General features: G+C 35.0%; 1 protein-coding gene across 1 annotated transcript; it reads left to right on the top strand.

Moving 5' to 3' along the window:
• Positions 1–2,128: 2,128 nt before the first annotated feature.
• On the top strand, positions 2,129–19,687 carry LOC141292138 (protein Niban 2-like). The gene is made up of 9 exons (XM_073824088.1): positions 2,129–2,269; positions 9,293–9,397; positions 11,102–11,264; positions 14,427–14,614; positions 14,702–14,857; positions 15,896–16,009; positions 16,134–16,241; positions 17,570–17,681; positions 17,789–19,687. The coding sequence occupies exons 1-9, from the start codon at positions 2,129–2,131 to the stop codon at positions 18,727–18,729; spliced, it is 2,028 nt and encodes a 675-aa protein (XP_073680189.1). The 3' UTR covers positions 18,730–19,687.
• The last annotated feature ends 2,658 nt before the right edge of the window (positions 19,688–22,345 follow it).

Here is a 22,345-nt window from a genome sequence, read left to right as displayed (position 1 = left end):
TGTTGGAAAAACCAGGCTGTACCAACTTAACATGATTTATAGCTGGTTCAATTTGGTCTACCAGTTGTCACCAGCTTGGACCAGCAAAAAACATCAAAAGCTGGTTAGGATTGTTGAGACTTCTCCTTAATTGTCATCCAAGATGTTCATGTCTGTCTGTCTTCAGTCAAAAAGAAATAAAGGATTTTGAGGAAAACATTTCAGGATTTTTCTCTGTATAGTGGACTTCAATGGGGATCAACAGGTTGAAGGTCCAAATTGCATTTTCAATGGTCTCAACACAAACTCAGCGGAGGAATAAAGGTCTTATATAGTGAAACAATCGTCATTTTCTAAAAATAAATAAATAAATAAATTTTATTTATATATATATATATATATATATATATATATATATATATATATATATATATATATATATATATATTAGGGGTGGGCATAGATTAATTTTTTTAATCTAGATTAAATCTTGGAATTAATCTAGATTAAAATGGCTAATTTGAATTCTGCTGAAGGCATTCAGAATATGTGTGCTACCCAAATAATGACTAAAAGTCTTTGAGAATGGATCATAAAGCTCATAAAGCTGTTCTATGATAATTTTTTGATGAAAATAAATTGTTCAATTAGATGTACTTGTGTTTACTAACTATCTAACAATGAAATTATTTTTTCTACCTATTAGATTGTGTTTTTTTAACGTCAACACCTACCCAACCCATTACATGTTACACCGTACTTTTATTTTGACAGGTTGCCGTGAAGTTTCTGTGTCATACAGTATGATATGATGCTAGTTTTCTCAAATGAAACGGTAAAAGTGACACTCACAGCAGTTTGGGAGATTGAGTTTATCTGTTTATTTGAGATGAAAATGCCAAAAATTACCGGGAGCGTCACGTGTGTTTCAGTATGCGTGTAGTAAAAGCTCGTCTCCGCAATGCATACATACAGCTAGGCAAACGGAACATATCGGATTCATATTAAAACGGTCTTTTTGCATTTCAGTTTTCACATACACTAGTCCATATCGCGATTTGAATTAAGTGACTGACCAACATTTGATTTATGAATCCAAAAAACGACGAATTTACGTGGCATTTCGCTATAGTAGATTCTGTTTTTATGAATGGAGGACGACGCGATCCCATCTGTGTTTTGGCGGAGGAGACTTAAACGCGCGACCATATTCTATAGTCTTCGGTATACATCCGCGTTAAACTATCAAGGTGAAAGTCATCATAGCTTGCGTAGTTTAGACCCAGCTCCCAACCCAAATTTGAGAATAGATTAACGGCGATATTTTTTTTATCGCGCGATAAGAGTTTCACGTTAACGCAGCACGTTAACGCCGATAACGGCCCACCACTAATATATATATATATATATATATATATATATGTATATTTTTATATTTTTAACCTTTTAATGCTCATCTTGCACTAGCTGGACTTTATGCATTACGTAGCCATGTTGGAAAGCTCACATGTGATGTATGAGGAAGTATTGACCCGAGAAAGTCAAACGCCCTTTACAAAAAACATAAATCAATGATGTTGGATGACATTTGAAGTTGTTTTTTTTTATCTACCCTGCCTTCTTGAACTGAAGTAGACGGATGATAAACTAATTGTGCACAACTTTTCCAACGCAATTACCTAATGCGTGAAGTACATAAATACTTTTTTTTTTTTGTAGAAAATGACAGATTGTTTTGCTAGATAAGACCCTTATTCTTCAGCTGGGATCTTGTAGAGCCCTTTGAATCTGCATTGAAACTTCAATTTGGACCTTTAACCTGTTGGCCACCGTTGAAGCCCACTTTATGGAGAAATTCTGGTATGTTTTCCTTAACCTTAATTTATTTTCGACTGAAGAAAGAAAGAAATCTTGGATGACGTGGGAGAGTAAATTATCAAAAAAAAAAAAAGTATATTCTGGAAGTCAAGTAATATATTCAAAACCTCTTGAGGCCAAACTAAACGGTCAATTTAATATTATTAGAGCAAACTTTGGATTTGTTTGCAAACATTTAAAATTCATTACATGTCCAGAAGTTTGTGGACACCCTTCGTGAATGTTTAATTTCATAAACCATGTGAATTTAGCATGGAGTTGCTTCTATAACATGTCATGTGTCTTGACCTCTCTAGGACTGTCGGAAGAGTGCAAGGTAGCGACACCAGCTTTCACGGATGCTCTGCGGCTCTACAGACAGGCCAAAGGTCACTACGGCACCTGGGACATGATGTGTGGAAACCAAGCACAGGTTGGTAAAGCTCATTCATGTAAAATGCATTGTTCTATTTGTATAAACCGTATATTAAGTGAGTTTAAGATACTCTCTGCTATCTAATGGGCCTTAGACAATGTCTTGGAACTTGAAATTCCAAGAAAAAGAATGAGACTGAGAGGAGGAAGGAGATTTCAGACAGCGTTTATCCCAGTGCACTTCTGTTTTCCTTGGATCGTTCGGGTTGAGTTTCCTCAATGTCCTCAATCCAGGCTTTATCCTGTGTCCCAGACAGGTGGGAGGGCACCTAAAATTTGGCTCAGGTGTGGCTGACACTCTCAAAGTAGCAATATTAATTTCACTGAGAACTTCAGCAGTGAAGAGATTGAGAGAATCTAGGTTCGAAACTAGGTCTACCAGCGTAAGGTTTATTTTAAATTCATCAAGCCCTAACCAGCCTAATGAAAGTGATCTACAAGTTTAAACTTGACCTAGGCTAACAACAGGTAATTGGCTGATAACACATCTAGACCAACTAATGACCATAAATGATGATCTTAGACCAGCTAGAAAACAAGCCGAACCAACTTGCATCTGGTGTTTGTTTAAGCTGGGATTTTTAGAAGGTAAAGAGAGGTGTAAAAGTTTCAAGATTGGCTCTGTCACTGACACTCCTATAGGGACCATATTGTAGCTTTTTACAAGGTTTGTACAAGGTGCTTAAAGTGCTTGAATTACTTGAACTTGACTTTTTGAAATTTAAGGGCTAGAAAACCCTTGAAAATGGCAATATTCCTGAAGAGGTGCTTGAAAAGTGCTTGAATTATTGAAAGACAATGTATCTATGTAATAAGAGTCTAATTTTTTTTAATGAGCACATAATTTTTCATGCAGAATGTCAGAAAACTAGAAAGTTAAGTCAGCCTAGTGGTACTGACACTGTTGTGTAAACATGGCTGGAAACGTACAAAGAGGAACAGATGAACCAAATCAATTGAGTCATTTACGCCGAAACTGCTCCAAATGATTCAAACTTGTGACTTCAATCATTAATTTCAAGTGATTTTACTAGCAAAAAAACTGATCAAATTTAAAGAGTACTTCATTTTTTAATTTTGACATCACTTGTAATGATTTTAAAAAAACAATGTGTGACACAGAGCTTTTCGAAACTCTGAATCAGTTAACAACTAGTGCATCGCAAAATGATTCACTATTTCCTCAAATCGTGCATTGTGAATCATTTGACTTGTATCGGGACTTCAGAGCAGGTTTGTGAATCATTTGACTTAAATTGGGACTTCAAATCGCATATTGCGAATCATTTGATTTAGATCAGAACTTTACGTATTACGAATTTGATTTAGATTGGGACTTTGGCGGCGTTTCGCGAATCATTTGATTTAGATTGGAACGGGTTTGTGGATCACTTTGCATATTGAATGATTCAATTCAAATGATATGCATTTGAAGTCCCGATCTAACTAAATGATCCGATACATGAAGTTCCATATTCAAGAACCATCATTTCAGATGAGGACTTCAAAACGTGGATCGCAAATCATTTGATTTAGATCAGAACTTCGGAGCATAGATCGCAAATCATTTGTTTCAGATCAGGATTTCGTAGCGGTTTCACAAGTCTTTTTTCGGATTTTTCTTTTCTTAAACCGAAGAAAACATCACACCATTAAGGCAATTCTAAAAACAAAACCGAAAAAAAAGTATACACAAATACAAGTCCCTTAAAAAAATTAACTGTGTTTTAACTAGTAAAAGTGTAGTATACTTTGTAATACTTTTTAGTAGTAATATTTTGCATGTGCTTCACTTTATTTTTGCCATTTTATTAGTATATTTTTATTTCTTTTTATTATTATTTTTTATTTGAAAGATAGATCATTGTTTGATAGATCTCTAATTGAAGTCACTGAAATCAAGAAGTAGTGCTTGAAATGTCCTTGAAAGTCCTGTAATTTCATTTTACAATATCTGTACAAACCCAGTTTTTATTATTTTAATATACAATGCAAGTCATTATTTCATCCACTAAAAAACTGTATTTACTTTTAGATTGATCTTTTCCATGCTCTGTGACCCTTAGAAAGTCTGTGACTCTTAAACTCATGCTGTACTTTTCCTTTAAGACTTTAATATGTGGATTACCCATTGTGGCTGGCTAACCTCCATGAACTTCATATTGTTGTTCCTCAGGGCAGACCAATTTTTTAAATGAGTGTCATCGTAAGAATGACCCTTTTCTCCCTCGCAAACTCATTTAAAAGCAAAAACATACCAAATACAATCTTTGTCTGACCTGCAGCCCAATTCTAAAAGACTTCTTGATGAATCAGTCTGATCACTCTGTATTTAGGGCCTCTACTGTGCTCTGGAGCAGCACAAACCCTCAATAACGTCTAAACCGCAGAGCAGAGAGACAGCTGAGAATGTGTCATTAGGGGGGTGAGTTATGGTCAGGTCTGTGTGGTTTATCCTGCAGTCTCATTTTAGTCATAATGTGCTAGAAATAACCTTTAGTTTCTAATAGATTTAGGAATGTCTTTCTCGCACGCTTTCTCACGTACGCACACATATTTGAATAAAATGCAAACAGGCAATCATTAAAATGATTGGGTGCTGATTGTCCTCACACCTCACACTCTCTCATGCACACACACACACACACACACATAACCATGCAGTGCCCCTAAAGGGATAGTTCACCTAAACATGACAATTGTCATTAATTACTCACCCTCGTGGCGTTCCAAACCCGTGAGACCTTTCTTCATCTTCGGAATACAAATTAAGATATTTTTGATGAAATCCAAGAGCTTTCTGAACCTGCATAGACAGCAATGCAACACAGCTACAACATTCTATGCTGTCTATGCAGAGTCAGAAAGCTCTTGGATTTTATCAAAAATATCGTAATTTGTATTTGGAAGATAAACAAAGGACTTACTGGTTTGGAACAAAATAAGGCTGAGTAATTAATGAAAATTTGTACTTTTGGGTGAACCTACCCTTTATTTTCCATAATGGAAAATAGTGTTTTCTTTTTATCTATTACAGTAGCTTTCCAGTACACCAGAAGCATTTTATGATATAAAGTTTTTCTCTTAGTTCCTTTGTTCACTTCCAAGGGTCATTTTTTTTTATTTTTTATTTTTTTATTGAGATTTATACATCTTCTGAAAGCTGAATAATAAGCTTTTCATTTGTGTATGGTTTGTTAGGATATGACAATATTTGGCCGAGATACAACTATTTGAAAATCTGGAATCTGAGGGTGCATAAAAATCAAAATTTTGAGAAAATCGCCTTTAAATTTGTCCGAGTGAAGTTCATAGCAATGCATATTACTAATCAAAAATTAAGTTTTGATATGTTTATGGTAGGAAATTAACAGAATATCTTCATGGAAAATGATCTTTCCTCAATATCTTAATGATTTTTGGCATAAAAGAAAAATCGATAATTTTGACTCATAGAATGTATTTTTGGCTATTACCACAAATATAGCTGCGCTACTTAAGACTGGTTTTGTGGTCCAGGGTCACAATTTTGATAAGTTTAAGAAATTATTTTTAAAATTTAAAAGCATTTTTCCACTTGTAATACAAATAATGAAATCCATATCAGTGCATCCCCCACATACAATTTTAATTTTTGCACTAAATTCAATAACCTTTTCATAGCTTTCAGCAACAAACTGATCAAAATTTAAGTTATTAAATGCTATTGAACATCGTCTACTCCACAATAGCATTGAAATCCCTTTCATTTTGTGCACATTCAAATCTGGTGCGTCACTATTAGTCACAAGATGTCAGTTATTGTGAATTATTGTTAAGGAGTTTTTAAGTGTGTTTTTACCAAATGAGAAAAGACACAATGTATTTTCTGTCATAATCAACAGAGGTGTTACATTTTATAGCTTAGGTTGAATTAAACCAAGAATATCCCCTCAAAAGCACACAAGCACCTTCCTAAGAAATTGTTTGTTTTGGACTTTAAACGCTGTTTTTTTGCTTCCTTCCAGAACACACCCAGGAAATGTTTCTTATGAATGAGCTTTTTGTGTTTTGTGTGTGTATAAGGCCAATTAATGCCTCTGTTCTTACACTTACCCCAGGGAAAGGTACTACCAGTTTTAAATAAAGAAGGTATTGACATTTCACATGCACAAGAGACACGGTCATTTCTCTTCATCCCGCCCTCAGCGGTGTTACAGGGCGTCACGGTCAGCCTGGATGTGACACCACACTGGAAACGGCTGCGTGGGCTGTTATTACTGCTGGGTGTGGGCCGTCTGTTTTTTGTTTTTCTGTCAGGGGGTCTGCGTGGTGTTACTGCCCACCTGGCCCCTGCGTTACTATGGAAACTGGGTGAGGAGAGGGGGGTGTGAGTAATTCTGTACTATTTACATCTCCAAAATTCAGAAGCTTTGCAGTTTGTAATGTAGCTATCCTTCAATGTAAACAGTCTGCAAAGTCGTTAATCAAAAAGTCCATTATACATAAAGATATTTTCTATCAAAAGAGAGTCGACTCACCTTAACGAATCGTAATATTTTCGAATGTTCTGACTTTCAGACTGACTCCATGGCAGCTTTCATTGGCCAAAGCTCGCCCATAAGGCAGTTTGACTGACATATCAAACAACCAATCACAGTTCGTTTCATTCAGCGTCACGTTTCGGGGCGTGGAAATGCACCCACAACAACAGACTGGCGTGCAACAAGTGAGCCATTGAAATAACCTGCATTTAAAGTTAAATAAGAAGAGGGAGAACAAGCATTAAGTCAGTAATTTGTTTGCGAACGTTGCAAAAGTGTATAACAACAATGGCGTCTGCATAAGCACCTCTTAGCAAAACACAGAGTATATCAATCTGCGATTTGTTTCCCCGCAGAACGAAAATAAACGCGACACTCGCGTCTTCCGGAAATCTTATCAAATTCAACTAATTAGATGACGACTTTGAAATTCCTGAAGTGTTTCCAGTTAAGTGTACCATATGCATCAGACGTTTAGCCAACGTTCCATGGGAGTGACGTCTGAGGCTGAGACTAGTCACTAGGTAACACATTAGCATTATCAGAACCGCAAAATACGAACACTCTGACCCAGTGTTGCCAAGTCCTCGGTTTTCACACGAAATTGGGCTACTTTCATACTGTTGCCGTGGGTTGTTTGTTATGTCTGCTGGTTGAAGCGACCCCAGTAACGTAATAATTAGCCCCTGGAATGCTAATTTTACCAGAGGAACCCCACCACAAAACATGTATTTTACTCTTACTTTTGGACTAGTTTTGAGTAGCAGTTGGGTGGGTTTTGTTGTGAAAACCTGGCAACCTTGCTTAATGTGTTCACATCATGTCGAGAAGACGCTATGTTCTGCGCTGTGAAAGCAAGTTTGTTTTGTTTTCATTGACGAAAGATTATGATGTAAAGAATCGGTGGTTAAAATTAATTTTTTCCTTTTGTGCTCATCATTTTACTAAGGACTGCTTCTCTAATCTTGGCCTTTGCCTTCTTTGGCTTCTAATCTTCTTTATTTGGACTAACAAGCATCTCTGAACTGCAACCTTTTAAGTACGATTGATACGTTATGTTTACATTTTCAAGTGAGCGCTCAATGTCAGGTTTCTTCAAGTCACGTTCGCCCTCTGCTAACGTATCCACCTTTATTGTCTTATGTTTACAGTTTAGCAGCTAAAATTGAGCTGTGGGCATGATTCGCTTGTATAAGTTAAAATGTTTTAATGTCATATATTTTAAGAATAGGTTAGAGCACTATATTATTGTTTTATATAAAGATGCTCAGAGTTGCCAGGTTTTCACAACAAAACCCACACAGTTGCTATTCAAAACTAGCCTAATCGCGTTTTGGGTGTAAAATATCAGCTTTTTGCTGGGGTTCCCCTGGTAAATTCACATTCCAGGGGCTAAATATGACGTTATTGTGATCACTTCTTCTCCCTGACATCAAAAACAATCGCAGACTTGGCAACACAAATGGTAGCTTTCGCTAACTTGCTCAAGTACTCCTGTCTGTGCCAATCACAACAGGCTTGACCAGCTGACTAATCAGAAAAGAGTAGGCTTATAGAAGGGAGGGGTTTACAAACATTACGCTCAAAGCTGTTTCAAACGAACTGTTTCAAAATCATTGACAAATGACTCTATGTATAAATGTATATTCTGAGAACATTTGGAAAACTTGGATGCATTTAAACCTGTTTTAAGGGACTACTACACAATATTATGACACTTTAAAAAACCATTTGACCTGCTCTTTAAGAACTTGACCTTAAGTAGTGCTAACCTAAATATCTTTACATTAAGTTCATCATATAGTTATTAATACCAGTTTGTTCAGCCAAGCCTATAGCAGTAATTTGAGTTTAATTAGCTACTACTCACATAAATTAGTGTGACATTTTATGTGCACGGTGTGGCCGGATGCTTTACAGGTGACCAGCTAATAAATGTCAGCTAGTCAGGTCGTAAAGAAGCCCCTTCCGCTGACTTCATGACATTTCTCTCTCTTTTTCTCTCTTCAACAAACACACTATTTGATATCAGGCAACATTAAAGTGAGTTAATCCTAATATTTACACAGTTAACGTGTTATGTTTGTGGTGTGTTATTTATGATAAACCGATCCCTAAAAACACACATGAAAAGAGTGGACTTATTTGTGCAGACACGTTTTTCAGCATCAAAGGTTGTTTCTGTTTTGACTGTCATTGCATGCACTGCAGTGAACGTGAACAAAGCAGCCATCTGTGATGGGCGTCTGTCTTATGGATTTGAATGATAAAGCATTGTGCTTCAGGAATTGATAGTTTGACATTGTACAGTCAGCAGTCTGTGATGGCGTAGTTACTGAAGATATGCATGCAAAACCTCTGAGCTGTTAGCATGAAGATAATGATGGTCTCGACGCTGTCTGATCAGTTTCTTAAGCAGTATTCAAATTCACCATCATTATTTAAATGGCTCTTCCAGCTGATGTGTAACCATTTACTGTATGCGTTTCTGTGTCTAGATACTTGCTAACCTGGTGATGGAGACTTTGCACCCTGAACTGAAGAATCAGATCGTACCTAGGCTGAAAGGAAAACTTCAACAGAGACAGAGGGACTGGATGCTGGTTGGTTCTCATATGTAAATTTTTTTGAAGTTGTAGAAAATATCTCAGGATGATTTTACACAAATATTTGCAAAGCATTTTCATAATTGCATAATGCTTCTCTTGGCAATAGATAATAGATCTATTAAATTATAATAATAGATTCCACTTTTTCAAGCTTTAAAGAAGTATCACTGTTGGAATAAATGTTTATATATATATTTGCCAAGATATATATTTATGGCAGTGCCTTCTCAACATATAGGATGAGAAAGTAAATTGTAGGACAAAAATAAACTAATATTACAAAATATACACTATAGCAAAAATGTAATATACAATAATAATAATAATACAGTATAATGTAATGGTAAAGTACATCTATAAAAATTAAATCTCAATGTCTGTGACCAATATTTACTGAGCTTTGCTGACTGATGATCTGAAAAATTCTAAAATTGTTAAAAGTTTACTGTTACAAAAAATAGCTGAACATTCGTTGCAACAAAAATATATTGTTTAAATTGTTACTGCCTTGAGTTTTTATTTTGGAATAAATGTAAAATGCTAAAATAAATACTAACTTGATGAGATTCATACTTTGCTTTAATAAATAGAATTGATTACATTGTTAATGTAAAATATAAAATATATATTTTTCTGATAGTGTAAGTGACTTTGAAAATGTAACTGGAGCATAAATTTACATTTGATGATAAAAAAAATTCTAAAGTGTCTTCTGCTCACCAAGCCTGCATTTATTTTATCCAAAGTACAGCAAAAACAGTAAAAAGTTTACTTTTTTAAATATATTTTAAACTGCTGTAATGATGCTGAAAATTCATCCTTGAAATCACAGGAATATTACAGTCTTCAGTGTTAAAGCTGAATTACTAGCATCATTACTCCAGTCACATGATCCTTCAGAAATCATTCTAATATGCTGATTTGCTGTTCAAGAAACATTTCCTTGATGAATATATCAATTATATTCATCATGTTCATTCATGATATGAATGAAGTTCTTCTGAACTTTCTATTCTGTAAAGAAACCTGTAAAATTCTACTCATCTGTTTTTGACATAATAAATGTTTTTGAGAAGCAAATCAGAATATTAGAATGATTTCTGAAGGATCATGTGACTGGAGTAATGATGCTAGTAATTCAGCTTTAAAATCACAGGAATAAGTAACATTTTAAAATATATTCAAATAGAAAAAAATATTTCAAAATTTTACTGCTTTTGCAGTACTTTGGATCAAATAAATGCAGTCACAAGTTTTTGAACAGTAAGATATTTAGTGTTTATATATTATAAATAAACATATTGGTTTAATGTATAAATACACTAGGAAACCTTACCAATTGGTTTAATATTTTCAGCTCTTTTTGATGCTTCCGTGACTCTTAACTTTCACAATTCCGAAAAACTTATCTGTGCCCAGAAGAAGCCAGCTAGATTTTTACAATCTTGTAACATTCAATACAGTTCAATACATTACACAACCTAATAGTATAGATTTGTAAGGCTTAAAAACAAATGCACGTGATCAGCAAATGTCCTGAACACCTGCAGACTTTCCCCACTGACCCACTTTCCCACTGTAGTGTTGAGCCCTTATTAACTTATTTTTTTCACTGGAATAAGGAATGAATTTATGCATGTGTATATCTGCTTCTGTTTCTTTGCGGTTTGTTTATCATTTGTTTGTGTACCCTGTCAGATCTCAGATGCAGTATACAGGCAGGTGCTGTCACAAACAAAAACTCAACACGAAGCTTTGGCTCAAGTATGTGAAGTGGAGCGCCCCCGTCTGGACTCTGCTCTACGCACAGATATGGACCAGATCATCACGTCCAAAGAGCATGTTTCTGGAAAGATCCGTGGTAAGAGAAGCAATCCATCCTCCTCTGTGGAGATGACTAATGTTCCCTTTAGAGTGTTTTACACATAGCCACAAAATTCTGATATTGCCCTAATGCAAAGAAAAAAAAAACAAAAGAAGGGAAGGGAAGAGCAAAAATTAGCAGAAACATTACCTGATTCACAACAATTAAGATCTTAAATACTATGAATGTTTTCAAAGTGTAGTGCTTTGAAAACAATCATATCATCAGTGTTTTTGGTGTGTTCTGATGATTCAGTATTACAAATAATTTTCACTCTGCAATTAATGACTTAATTTAATACACAGATTATGCCACAATTTAATTTAACCTACCCTATTATCACTGCACTATTTCAGTCTTGCATTCTTCCATGTGATGCCTCTTTCACTGGAATTCGGTCTCACTAACGTAGTTCAGCTATAACCTAAAAAGCTCTGACTGTCCTGCCATAATGTAGGTTTGGCAAGAGTACTACATTCTTCTTGTGTCATTTGTGGTTAAGACTGTGTTCCACCCATAGCACATTGCAAATAACATGAGCAAAAATGATCTTGTTTGTGAGTTGTTGTTTTTTTTTTTTTGGAGTACAAATCTCTAAATTTAGAGTCTGTGTGTGTTTGTAGAGGCTCCTTTATTCTGAATAATAGTGGTTGTTTTGACACATGGGACAGGTGCTTTCCTGCAATCACTTGTTCACAGATACCGGGGCCAGAATGAGTCATTGTGATCAGCCTTAAGCTTTTATAATTGAGTCTTTTCTAAAGCGTTCTTTGTTTTGAAACAATTTGAGGAGTGAGACACAACATATTTAAACATAAAAGTCCCTTGTAGGTCAGGATGTCTCTCACAATGTGTTTCACATGTGGAATTTCACATGTGCTCTGAATTTTTTTTTTACATAAATTAAAAGAGATAGTTTACTCAAAAATGAAAACTCTGTTATTGATTACTCACCCTTGTGTTGTTTCAAACCTGTATGACCTTTGTTTATCTTTGGAACAAAAATTAAGATATATATGATGAATTCCAACAGCTTTCTGACTAGTGTTGTAGTATTCCAGACCAGTCTTAAAGGAGAAATTCACTTCCGGAACACAAATTTACAGATAATTTACTCACCCCTTGTCATCCAGGATGTTCATGTCTTTCTTTCTTCAGTCGTGAAGAAATTGTTTTTTGAGGATTTCTCTCCATATAATGGACTTCTATGGTGCCCCTGAGTTTAAACTTTCAAAATGCAGTTTAAATGCAGCTTCAATGGGCTCTAAAGGATCCAAGCCGAGGAAAAAGGGGTCTTATCTAGCAAAACAATCAGTTATTTTCTAAAAAAAAAAAAAAAAAAATACAATTTATATAGTTTTTAACCCAAAATGCTCATCTTGTCTAGCTCTGTGTCGACTCTGTGTATTTCGGTTCAAGACAGTTAGGTTGAAAAACTCCCATTTCATTTTCTCCTCCAACTTCAAAATCGCCCTACATCGCTGCAGAAGTACTGACCCAGTGTTTACAAAGTGAACGTGCAAAGATGATTAAATGGCCTAAAACATCGAAGTAAGGCGATTTTGAAGTTGGAGAAGAAAAGTTTTTTGACCTACCCTAACTGTCTTGAACCAGAATACACAGTGTTGACGCAGAGCTAGATAAGACGAACATTTGAGGTTAAAAAGTATATAAATTGTCAATTTAAAAAAAAAACTGATCATTTAGCTAGATAAGACCCTTCTTCCTCGGCTGGGATCATTTAGAGCCATTTGAAGCTGCATTTAAACTGCATTTTGAAAGTTCAAACTCGGGGACACCACAGAAGTCCACTATATGGCGAAAAATCCTGAAATGTCTTACTCAAAAAACACTTTTCTTTACGATGACGAAAGACATGAACATCTTGGATGGCAAGGGAGTAAATTATCTGTAATTATTTGTTCTGGAAGTGAACTACTTCTTTAAGACTTCAAGTTTTTTGATGGTCTTGGTCTTGAGGATTTGGGATTTTGTTTCAAGACCAGTCAAGGTTGCAACTCTGGGTATACCAATATCTAATAAATACATTTATAAGATTCATACCATTAGATCTCAATGTTTGACTTCAGTGCCCCCTATTGTCCAACACAATATTTAAAGGCACCCCTCCACTCACCCCCAATATTTTAGAGTTTAGCATTTAGATTAGATTAGATTCAACTTTGTCATTACACATGTACATGTACAAGTACAAGGCAACGAAATGCAGTTTAGGTCTAACCAGGAGTGCAATAAGCAGCAAGTGCAGGATATAGGTATAATTTATAAGTTATAAGTGCACTAATAGGAGATATGTACAGGGAGAAACTATGGAAATTATTTACAGATGAAAGTATTGTGGACATAATTTATAGGCGCTATTGACAAGTAGAATGTACAAATAGAGGAGCATAGTATGCAGGTTGTTGTTGTTAACTATAATCAGGAATTGCAGATTGAATTGAAGCATGACTATAAAGATGTATATTTATAATATATATATAAAAATACTAAGAATTATTTTGGATCTTACCTGTTTTACTTAAGTTTAATGCTTGTTTTGTGTTTAAGTAATTACGTCATCTTGAAGCCCTCTTGGTGATTTGTTGAGGCCCCATGGTGGTCCCCAGTCCCCTGGCTGAGAACCGCCAATACTGTTATACCGGGTCAGAAATTATTGTGGGATTGTGTCAAAAATTGTCACCAAAATTGATACATATACGTATACCCACTAAATTCAAGATATTGTTGCTTGCATGAGATTTAAAATATTGATTTTATACAAACATTCAGAACACATTTTTGGTTCTAAAACATAATTCTCAACAACTGTGCACAAAGTATTCTCGTAGCTTTATAAAATTAAGATTGAACCACTGATGTCACATGGACTGTTTTAACAATGTCCTTATTACCTTTCTAGGCCTTGAACGTGGTATTTGTATTGCTGTCTGTGCAGGGTCAGAAAGCGCTCGGATTTCATAAAAAAAATCTTGTGTTTGGAATGACGTGAGAGAGTAATTAATGACAGAATTTTCATTTCTGGGTGAACTATGCTTTTAAAGCTTCAGTTTTCATGAAATCACGTGTGATTTAAACAAAAACATGAGTTTAACATTAAATTTATGTGCTAATATTTGTCTAATCCTCTTTTCAAAGCTTCGGTGTTGCCTCGTGTCGAACAGCTTGTGAGAAGCAAGGTACAGCCGTATATCCACTCCATCCTGGAGGCCCTCATGGAGCCCACAAGCAGAGGATTCTCTGAAGTGCGTGACATCCTCTTCCGTGAGCTGGTGGAGGTCAGCAAGAACACGATGAATGAAAGCAGCAAGGACAAACTGGGAGAGGTGAGGCAGGACGCTTATTAACAATGTTAACATATCCTTTTTAAAGCAATAGTTAACTCAAAAACCTCTCTTCATGCTTGTTCCTAGCATATGGACAAGATTTCGATGTTGGCCTTCCATCCGGTGAAAATGCAGAGCTGTTATGAGAAGATGGAGGCGTTGAACCTTGAAGGCCTCCAGCAGAGATGTGACGTGTCCAGCCCGTCAGTGTTCATTCAGAGAGCTCAGATCCTCATGAGACAGGTCTTTCCTTTTTTTAATTTTTAAATATTTAATTTGAATATCTAAAACTTCTTGAAGTTTTGCAGTACTTGCCACTAGCACTTGAAATTGATATAAATCATTCCCAAGCCTGCATTATTTTTCTGGTGCCTGCCAACAAAATAAACAAGCGTTCACATCAATTTAGCAGTGAGGCCAAGAACATGAATCAATGAGAAAAATGGCAAAAGCAAATTAAAAGAGAAAGCAGTTTATTGTTATTGCCACCTTGAGGTAAAACCTGTTACTGCAGGTATATTAGCAATTGAGACTCACAGTGAGATTTCAGAAATTCTAATTATACACTGTCTTGACAGCTTTTGAGATCCATTTTTTTCACATTGAGGACAACTGAGTGACTGATATGCAACTATTACAGATGATTCAAATGCTCACTGATGCTTCAGAAGGAAACATGATGCATTAAGAGCTGGGGGCTAAAACTTTTGGAATTTGAAGACCACAGTAAAGTTAACTTATTTTGTCTTCTGGGAAACATGCAAGTGTCTTCTGTAGCATCTGAAGGACAGTACTAAATAAAAAATTATATTTAGGCAAAATAAGAAACATTTACTCATCCTCATTCCATTCAAAAGTGTACACCCCCCAGGTCTTAAATGCATCTTGTTTCCTTCTGAAGCATCAATAAACGTTTGAACCTGCATCAGTTTTCCTCAGTGTGAAAAGATGGATCTCAAATTCATGCAATCATTGTTGGAAAGGGTTCAAGTATACAAAAAGCTGAAAAAACACCTGGGGGACCTGAAGCAGGAAGTTTAACTGTTCAGGACAAACAAGGAACTCATGAACAACTATCACTAAACAACAACAACAACAAAAAAGCTGTGGATTATTCATGCAACAACACCGATTACATACGCTTGATTCTTAATATCTATCTCTCATCTTTCTGTCGTCTATCTATCTCCTTTAGAAATACATAAGTTAACAAATATACCATCAGAGTTGATGAGAATCTGTCACTTATTCATTCTAAAATGTCTCAATTTATGAATGTAGCAAATGGACAACGGCGTGCACACATTTGAGCAGTTGGTCCATCAGAGTCTAGACGGCCACAGCGGGGAGGATCTCTGCAAGACCATCCAGCGCTGTCAGGACAGAGTACTCAAAGTAAGTGTAGTAGTTGAGTCTTTTCTCTGCCATTCAAAGCTGAAATGGGTTTTGTTACAGTTTCTGGATCATCGCTTTTTTAAAAACCACCTTTATTTTAAATGTGTTTGTTTGTAATCTGCAGAAATATGACTATGACAGCAGCACAGTGAGGAAGAAGTTCTTCAGGGAGGCTTTGCTTCAAATCATCATACCCTACATGCTGAAACAGCTCTCCCCATCCTGTTCACCGGTTGGTATAAAGAATTAGCCTCTCTTTGTGACATTTAGAAGTGGCGTTGTTCTAACGTTTTTTTATTTTTGTTTCTTACTGTGCCACTCTCAATATTTCTCAGATGTTAGTGGGGGCTCAGGCCAAAAATGTCACTAAAAGAGATAAAATGCCACAAATATAAAAAATGTGGGAACAAATATGTATTATTATTATTATTATTCATTATTATTATTATTCATTATTATTTGGGTTATTTATTATAAATGTATTATTCAAATGTATTCATTTTAAAATCATGCTAATTTAAAAAAAAAAATTAATCTATTGATTGTTGCTAATAATAATAATGGTAGTAATAGTAGTAGTGGTAGCAGGGGGTAGTAGTAGTAAGTAGTAGTAATAAAAATAATAATAATAATAATGAGGGTGATGGTAGTATTTTTAACCAAATAAGATTTAAATATACTATTGTTGTGGTTGTAACTTTTTTAATAAATATTATTATTATTATTATTATTATTATTATTATTATTATTATTATTATTATAAATTTAATTAGCATTTTTTTAATTAATACATTTGAATAATAAATTAATAATACATTATATTAAAAATAAAATTAATTATTAGTAATGATAATAATAATAATAATTGGTATTATTATTAGCAACAATATTTTTATTTGAAATTTTTAAATAACATGATTTTTACAAAAATAATAGATTTTAATAACGTATTAATAATAATAAATTAGCCAGTCATAAATTGTTGTTGTTATTAGTAAAAAGATTTTTTTTACATTTTTATTTAATGATTTTTTTTGTTAATATATGAATACAAATAACTTGCCCTGTCATATGTAGTCATTAATATTTTTTAATTAGTTTTAATAATAATAAATGAGCTAGTCATAAATGGAAAAATAATAATAATAAATATTATTATTATTATTAGCAACATTTTAATTAATATGATTTTTTTATTAATGCATTAATAATAAATCTATAACAATAAATCAGCCAGTCATAAATAGTCATTAATAATAATAATAATAATAATAATAAATATTATTATTAGCAAAAAGATTTTTATTTTTCATGGTTTAATTAACATGATTTTTAACATTTATGCATTTGAATAATAATAGCCAATCATAAGCAGTAGTAGTATTTTTATTCAGATAGTTTATTATTATTCCATAAAATTAGTTTGATTTCTTGATCTTTTGTTAATTTATAGATGGAGCCTAATTATTAAGAATTTATTTTAATTACTTAATATAAAAAAAAAATTTAAAGGTGGTGTTTTATATGAAAAAAAAATATGTATTTTTTTTTTTTGTCTAGGATCTGCCTAAGTTCAAAGAGCTCATCTTTGAGGACTTCTCCAGATTCATACTAGTCGAGAACATCTTTGAAGAAGTGGTCCTGCAGTCAGTCAGCAAGGACATCATGATGGGTGAGCATCTGCAGCCCTTTCACCGCAACATAACACAACCTCCACACCCTACTACTTATAAAACAGTGTTGCAATGTGTTTTTCAACCTTTCCTTTTCATTTCACAGCTGTAAAGGAAGCTGCGGTCCAGCGAAGGCACAACCTATACAGAGACAGCATGGTCCTGACTAACAGCGACCCCAACCTCCACCTGCTCGGAGAGGACACCATCGACTGGGCCGGTCAATTCGGAGGAGTAAAAGGAGAAAAGCAAGGCGGCGATTTCAACAGGAAGCGCAAACAAATCGTTTCCATGATCCACCTAGACGGGATGCCTCTGCCATACGAGTCCTGCCTGGAAGTACCAGGAGTGGACGGCATCCCAGAAGAGAATGAGGGACAGGCAGAACAAGATGTTGAAACAGAAAAACCTGTGAACCCAATACAGCCAGTACCCATCGAAGAAGCACCAGGTTCCCCAGACAGCGTCAATGAAATCCGAGACCTTATAAACCCAGTTCTGGAAGTTGTCGAAAAAGACGGCTCGCAGTTAACCAACGGGACGCTGCCTTTGGATGAAGGAGATGAGGTGAAACACATCACAACGGTAACTGAGATGGTGCCAAGGGAGTCACCAAACCAAGTTGATAAAGAATTAGATGCCAAGCAGATCGAAGAATCTTTGGAAGAGGAGCAGTGCGCCTCGCCATCCGCCATCGAAAGCGCCATTCAACAGATCGAAATCGCCATCCAGGAAGACCCAAGCGAGCACCTGAGCGAAGGCGCCATTGACTCTGATGGAGAATTCCCTCAAACATCTACCAACTCAAGCCCTCTTCATCACGACGACAGCGGGTTTCAGTCTCCAGACAATGAGAATGTAGAAGAAGTGGAGCCTCAGCCAATCACAGAGGACGACGAGGTGGACCCAGAGCAGGTGATGTTAACTCTGGTGGAGGGAGTGAAAACCAGCATTGATTTAGACGCCAAAGAGTCTTGCGATGCTTCAGAAGAGGAATCGGAAGTTGAAACCCCAGCAGTGAGATACAAAACACATTTTAGAAACTGAAAGCGTTTACTTTGTGCAACACTTTATGGTTGATATTTCAGCCAACTTTTGTTGATTTTATTTTATTTTTAATTAGTTTTATTGTTTTCCCAGTTAATTTAGACATTGTGGATGTTCACCCAAGGAGAAATTTGTATATATATATCTATTAAATATTCTCATACACTATATACACAGATTTATATGATCTTGTGTGCCTTTTTAATTTTATGTAACTCATGACTCCCACACTAACTATTATGTGGCAGAGGTTTCATAAACTAACTAAAATTTCCGGTTCCTGTGCTTATTTGTTAGAGGTTGCAGGGAGCGAGAAGGGTTAGTATTATAGCTAATGCAAACTATTCAAACTACAGTGAAATTTCATGGGGGCCATTCGATTTATTTTTATTTTCTTGCCTTCCGTTAATTGTGGAATATATTCAAACACTAATTGTACATTTAATAACGCAGCATAATGAAGCACTTATGGAATAACTGCATTCAAATACATTAAAGCTTGCTTTTTAATGCTTGTAGACTTTTCTTTGTGATTGAGACATATTTAAAGTGAGCTTATTCCTTTAGAATGCATTGTGTGTTGTGCTCACAGACCCACATTCACATACTTGATCAGTTTGTGTGCTCCGAGCTTCATGAGAGTATACGTGGAAAAATCCTTAAAATCAGTTCATATCTTAGTTCATACAGGACAAGAGGGCAAAGGTTTGCTCTGGCATGTAGCCGGGATTTGTTTTTGTTTTTTTCCTAGAATCACAAAATGGTTGATCATTACTGGATGTATTTATGTTTTAATGTTTTCTGCTCAATTATCTAAACGAAGCAACATTTTAGCTCCACACAAATATTTCACTGGTTATTTTCTGTTATTTATTTTAAAGGTGTTGTGATTATTTGCTACATCTTCTGTTTCATTTGTAAGGCAACAATGGATAAATAAATGACTATTATTTTGAAATGTGTATGTTGTGCAAATTCATTCAAAATGTTACCATACAGAGTGTTTTTACGATGTTATAAATCGGCTGTATTGGCGGCACTAAATGTAAATAATTCCACGGAACCAACGAAACTTCTTTATTTAACTGATCATTGCTGCTGAAAATGGTCAAATATTGTCATGTTTTGGGCTGTACTAATTGGTCAGAAGGGAAAAACATTTTGAGTACTATAGACTGCCAGAACTTATAACAAATCAAGTAGAAGAGTGCCAAAAAACTGAAGAAAAAAATAATAGACCAAAGGAGTTTGTGGAAGGCCAAATTGAACTAGGATTTCCAGGGCAAGAATTTGACAACATTCGTGTTCATCATTTCCGGTCAGGTAGGTGAAATATTTGGCTAATACCACTGATGCCACATGCTATTTTAGCGACGTCTTTACTGCGTTTCTGTGCTTTGACCGTGGTAGGAGGACCCTTGCTGTCAGGGTTGCCAGGTTTTCAAAACAAAGTGCGCCCACTTAGGGACAGGATGACCACCTGGCAATAGATCTGTTGCGGGTTATAGATGTGATTTTGCGGGACATGCGAGACAAATACATTTTGTACTGTTTTACATTCGTTGTCATATGCTCTTATTTATGTTTCTGAGTGCGCAAATGAAAGCGCGTACATTTTATGTGGAGAGAATCCAACTGCAAGAAAATAGATTTGTGCTCGCGCATTTTCATGCGCCTTAGTATTACGATAATGCGCTCTAGACATTTGTCATTAAAAGAATGCCATAGAAACTGCCTCAAAGGAACTACTAAAATAGGAACAAAGTCATGTCTGAAAGCACATCGATTTTTTAAATTGGTTAAAATGAACAGAGAATATTGTATTTTTCCGAAAGGTGGTAAAATCGCTTTTCATGAGTTAAAATGCTAATTTTTTTGGCAGGGTTCCCCTGGTAAAATTTGCATTCCAGGGGTGAAAATATCACGTTATTGGGGTCGCCTCAACCCGCGGACGGTGTTAGTAGCCCAATTCCACTTGAATACAGCGGACTTGGCAACACTGCTCTCCGGGTTGCCAGGTTTTCACAACCAAACCCCCATTAGTGTTTCGAGGGGGGTCCTCAGTAAAAATTGCGTTTTTGTTTTTGGTGGGTTCCCCAGTAAAACTAGCATTCCAGGGGATAAATATTAGATTAGAGTGATTAAGAACTGTGTAATTTTTTTTCTGTGAAAAAAAGAGTAAAAAAGTTAAATGTGTTCAGGAAAGTTATCATAGTTTTAGTGACAATGATATAGATTTTAAATAAAGTATGCAAAATGTCCAGAGTTTTCATGTTATTAGATTTTTAACAAAAATACAGTACAGGCAGGTTTAGCTTAAAATTAAAACGAATATAATCAATAATTATAAATTACAAAAATTATAATAGCCTATTTGAAACATTTTGTTAGATGATGCTAACTGGCTAGCTAACTAGCTACCTGGTGCTAACTTGAGGTAATTCTTAAATATAAAATCCAAACATTTTTATTCAACCAACTAGTTAGAATTCCTTGATGGAAAACAAAGGATTTGATGTTCAGAGCAGAGTAACAACAACAAATTGCCCATTGTTTTAGCCCACTGACTATGTTTGAGAAAAAAAAAATTGTCATTGTGAAAATATAATTATATTTTTATTAAATAACACATACCACATCTACAGTCCCTTCTGTTCTCATATCATATGTGACCCTGGACCACAAAACCAGTCTTAAGTCGCTGGGGTATATTTGTAGCAATAGCCAAAAATACATTGTATGGGTCAAAATTATTGATTTTTTTTTATGCCAAAAATCATTAGCATATTAAGTAAAGATCATGTTCCATAAAGATATTTTGTAAATTTTCTACCATAAATATATAAAAACTTGATTTTTGACTAGTAATATGCATTGCTAAGAACTTCATTTGGACAACTTTAAAGGCGATTTTCCTCAATATTTAGATTTTTTTGCACCCTCAGATTCCAGGTTTTCAAATAGTTGTATCTCAGACAAACATTATCCCATTTTAACAAACAATATATCAATGGAAAGCTTATTTACTCAGCTTTCAGATGACGTAAGAATCTCAGTTTCGACAAATTTACACTTATGACTGGTTTTGTGGTCCTGGGACACATATATAACTGTGATGTTCTACAAAACAAGCTTTAAAACACTTTTTTTTATTACTGCTGAAAATTAGATAATTTACTGTGAAAGCCATTTCTCATGGTAAAAACTTTTACGTCACTCTTGTCAGCATAGTCCATAGTTAGAATAAAATAGTATTTTGATTTCATCTTGTGGTTATTTTTGGTAAAACAGTAGGGGGTGTTTTTCCCCACTCTACACTACGTTATTGGGGTCACCACAAGAACAGTGTTAAAACAGCTAAACTTGGCAACACTGCTATGCTGTCTTTGTACAGAGTCAGAAAGCGCTCGGATTTCATCAAAAAATGTCTTTTGTTCCGAAGATGAATGAAGGTCTTATGAGTTTGGAACAACATGAGGGTGAGTAATTAATGACAGAATAAGTAATGACTTGTAGTCAAAACCTTTAATACATTCAACAATAAAAAACAATTATTGTTTAAAAACAATTAGGTAATGGAAAAAAACTAAAAGGATGCCTGGAGGAACATTACTAA

Source organism: Garra rufa, chromosome 19, assembly GCF_049309525.1.
Source record: "Garra rufa chromosome 19, GarRuf1.0, whole genome shotgun sequence".
Taxonomy (NCBI): domain Eukaryota; kingdom Metazoa; phylum Chordata; class Actinopteri; order Cypriniformes; family Cyprinidae; genus Garra; species Garra rufa.
The sequence above is the reverse complement of the archived record's forward strand: the minus strand, read 5'-3'. Positions and strand labels throughout refer to the sequence as shown.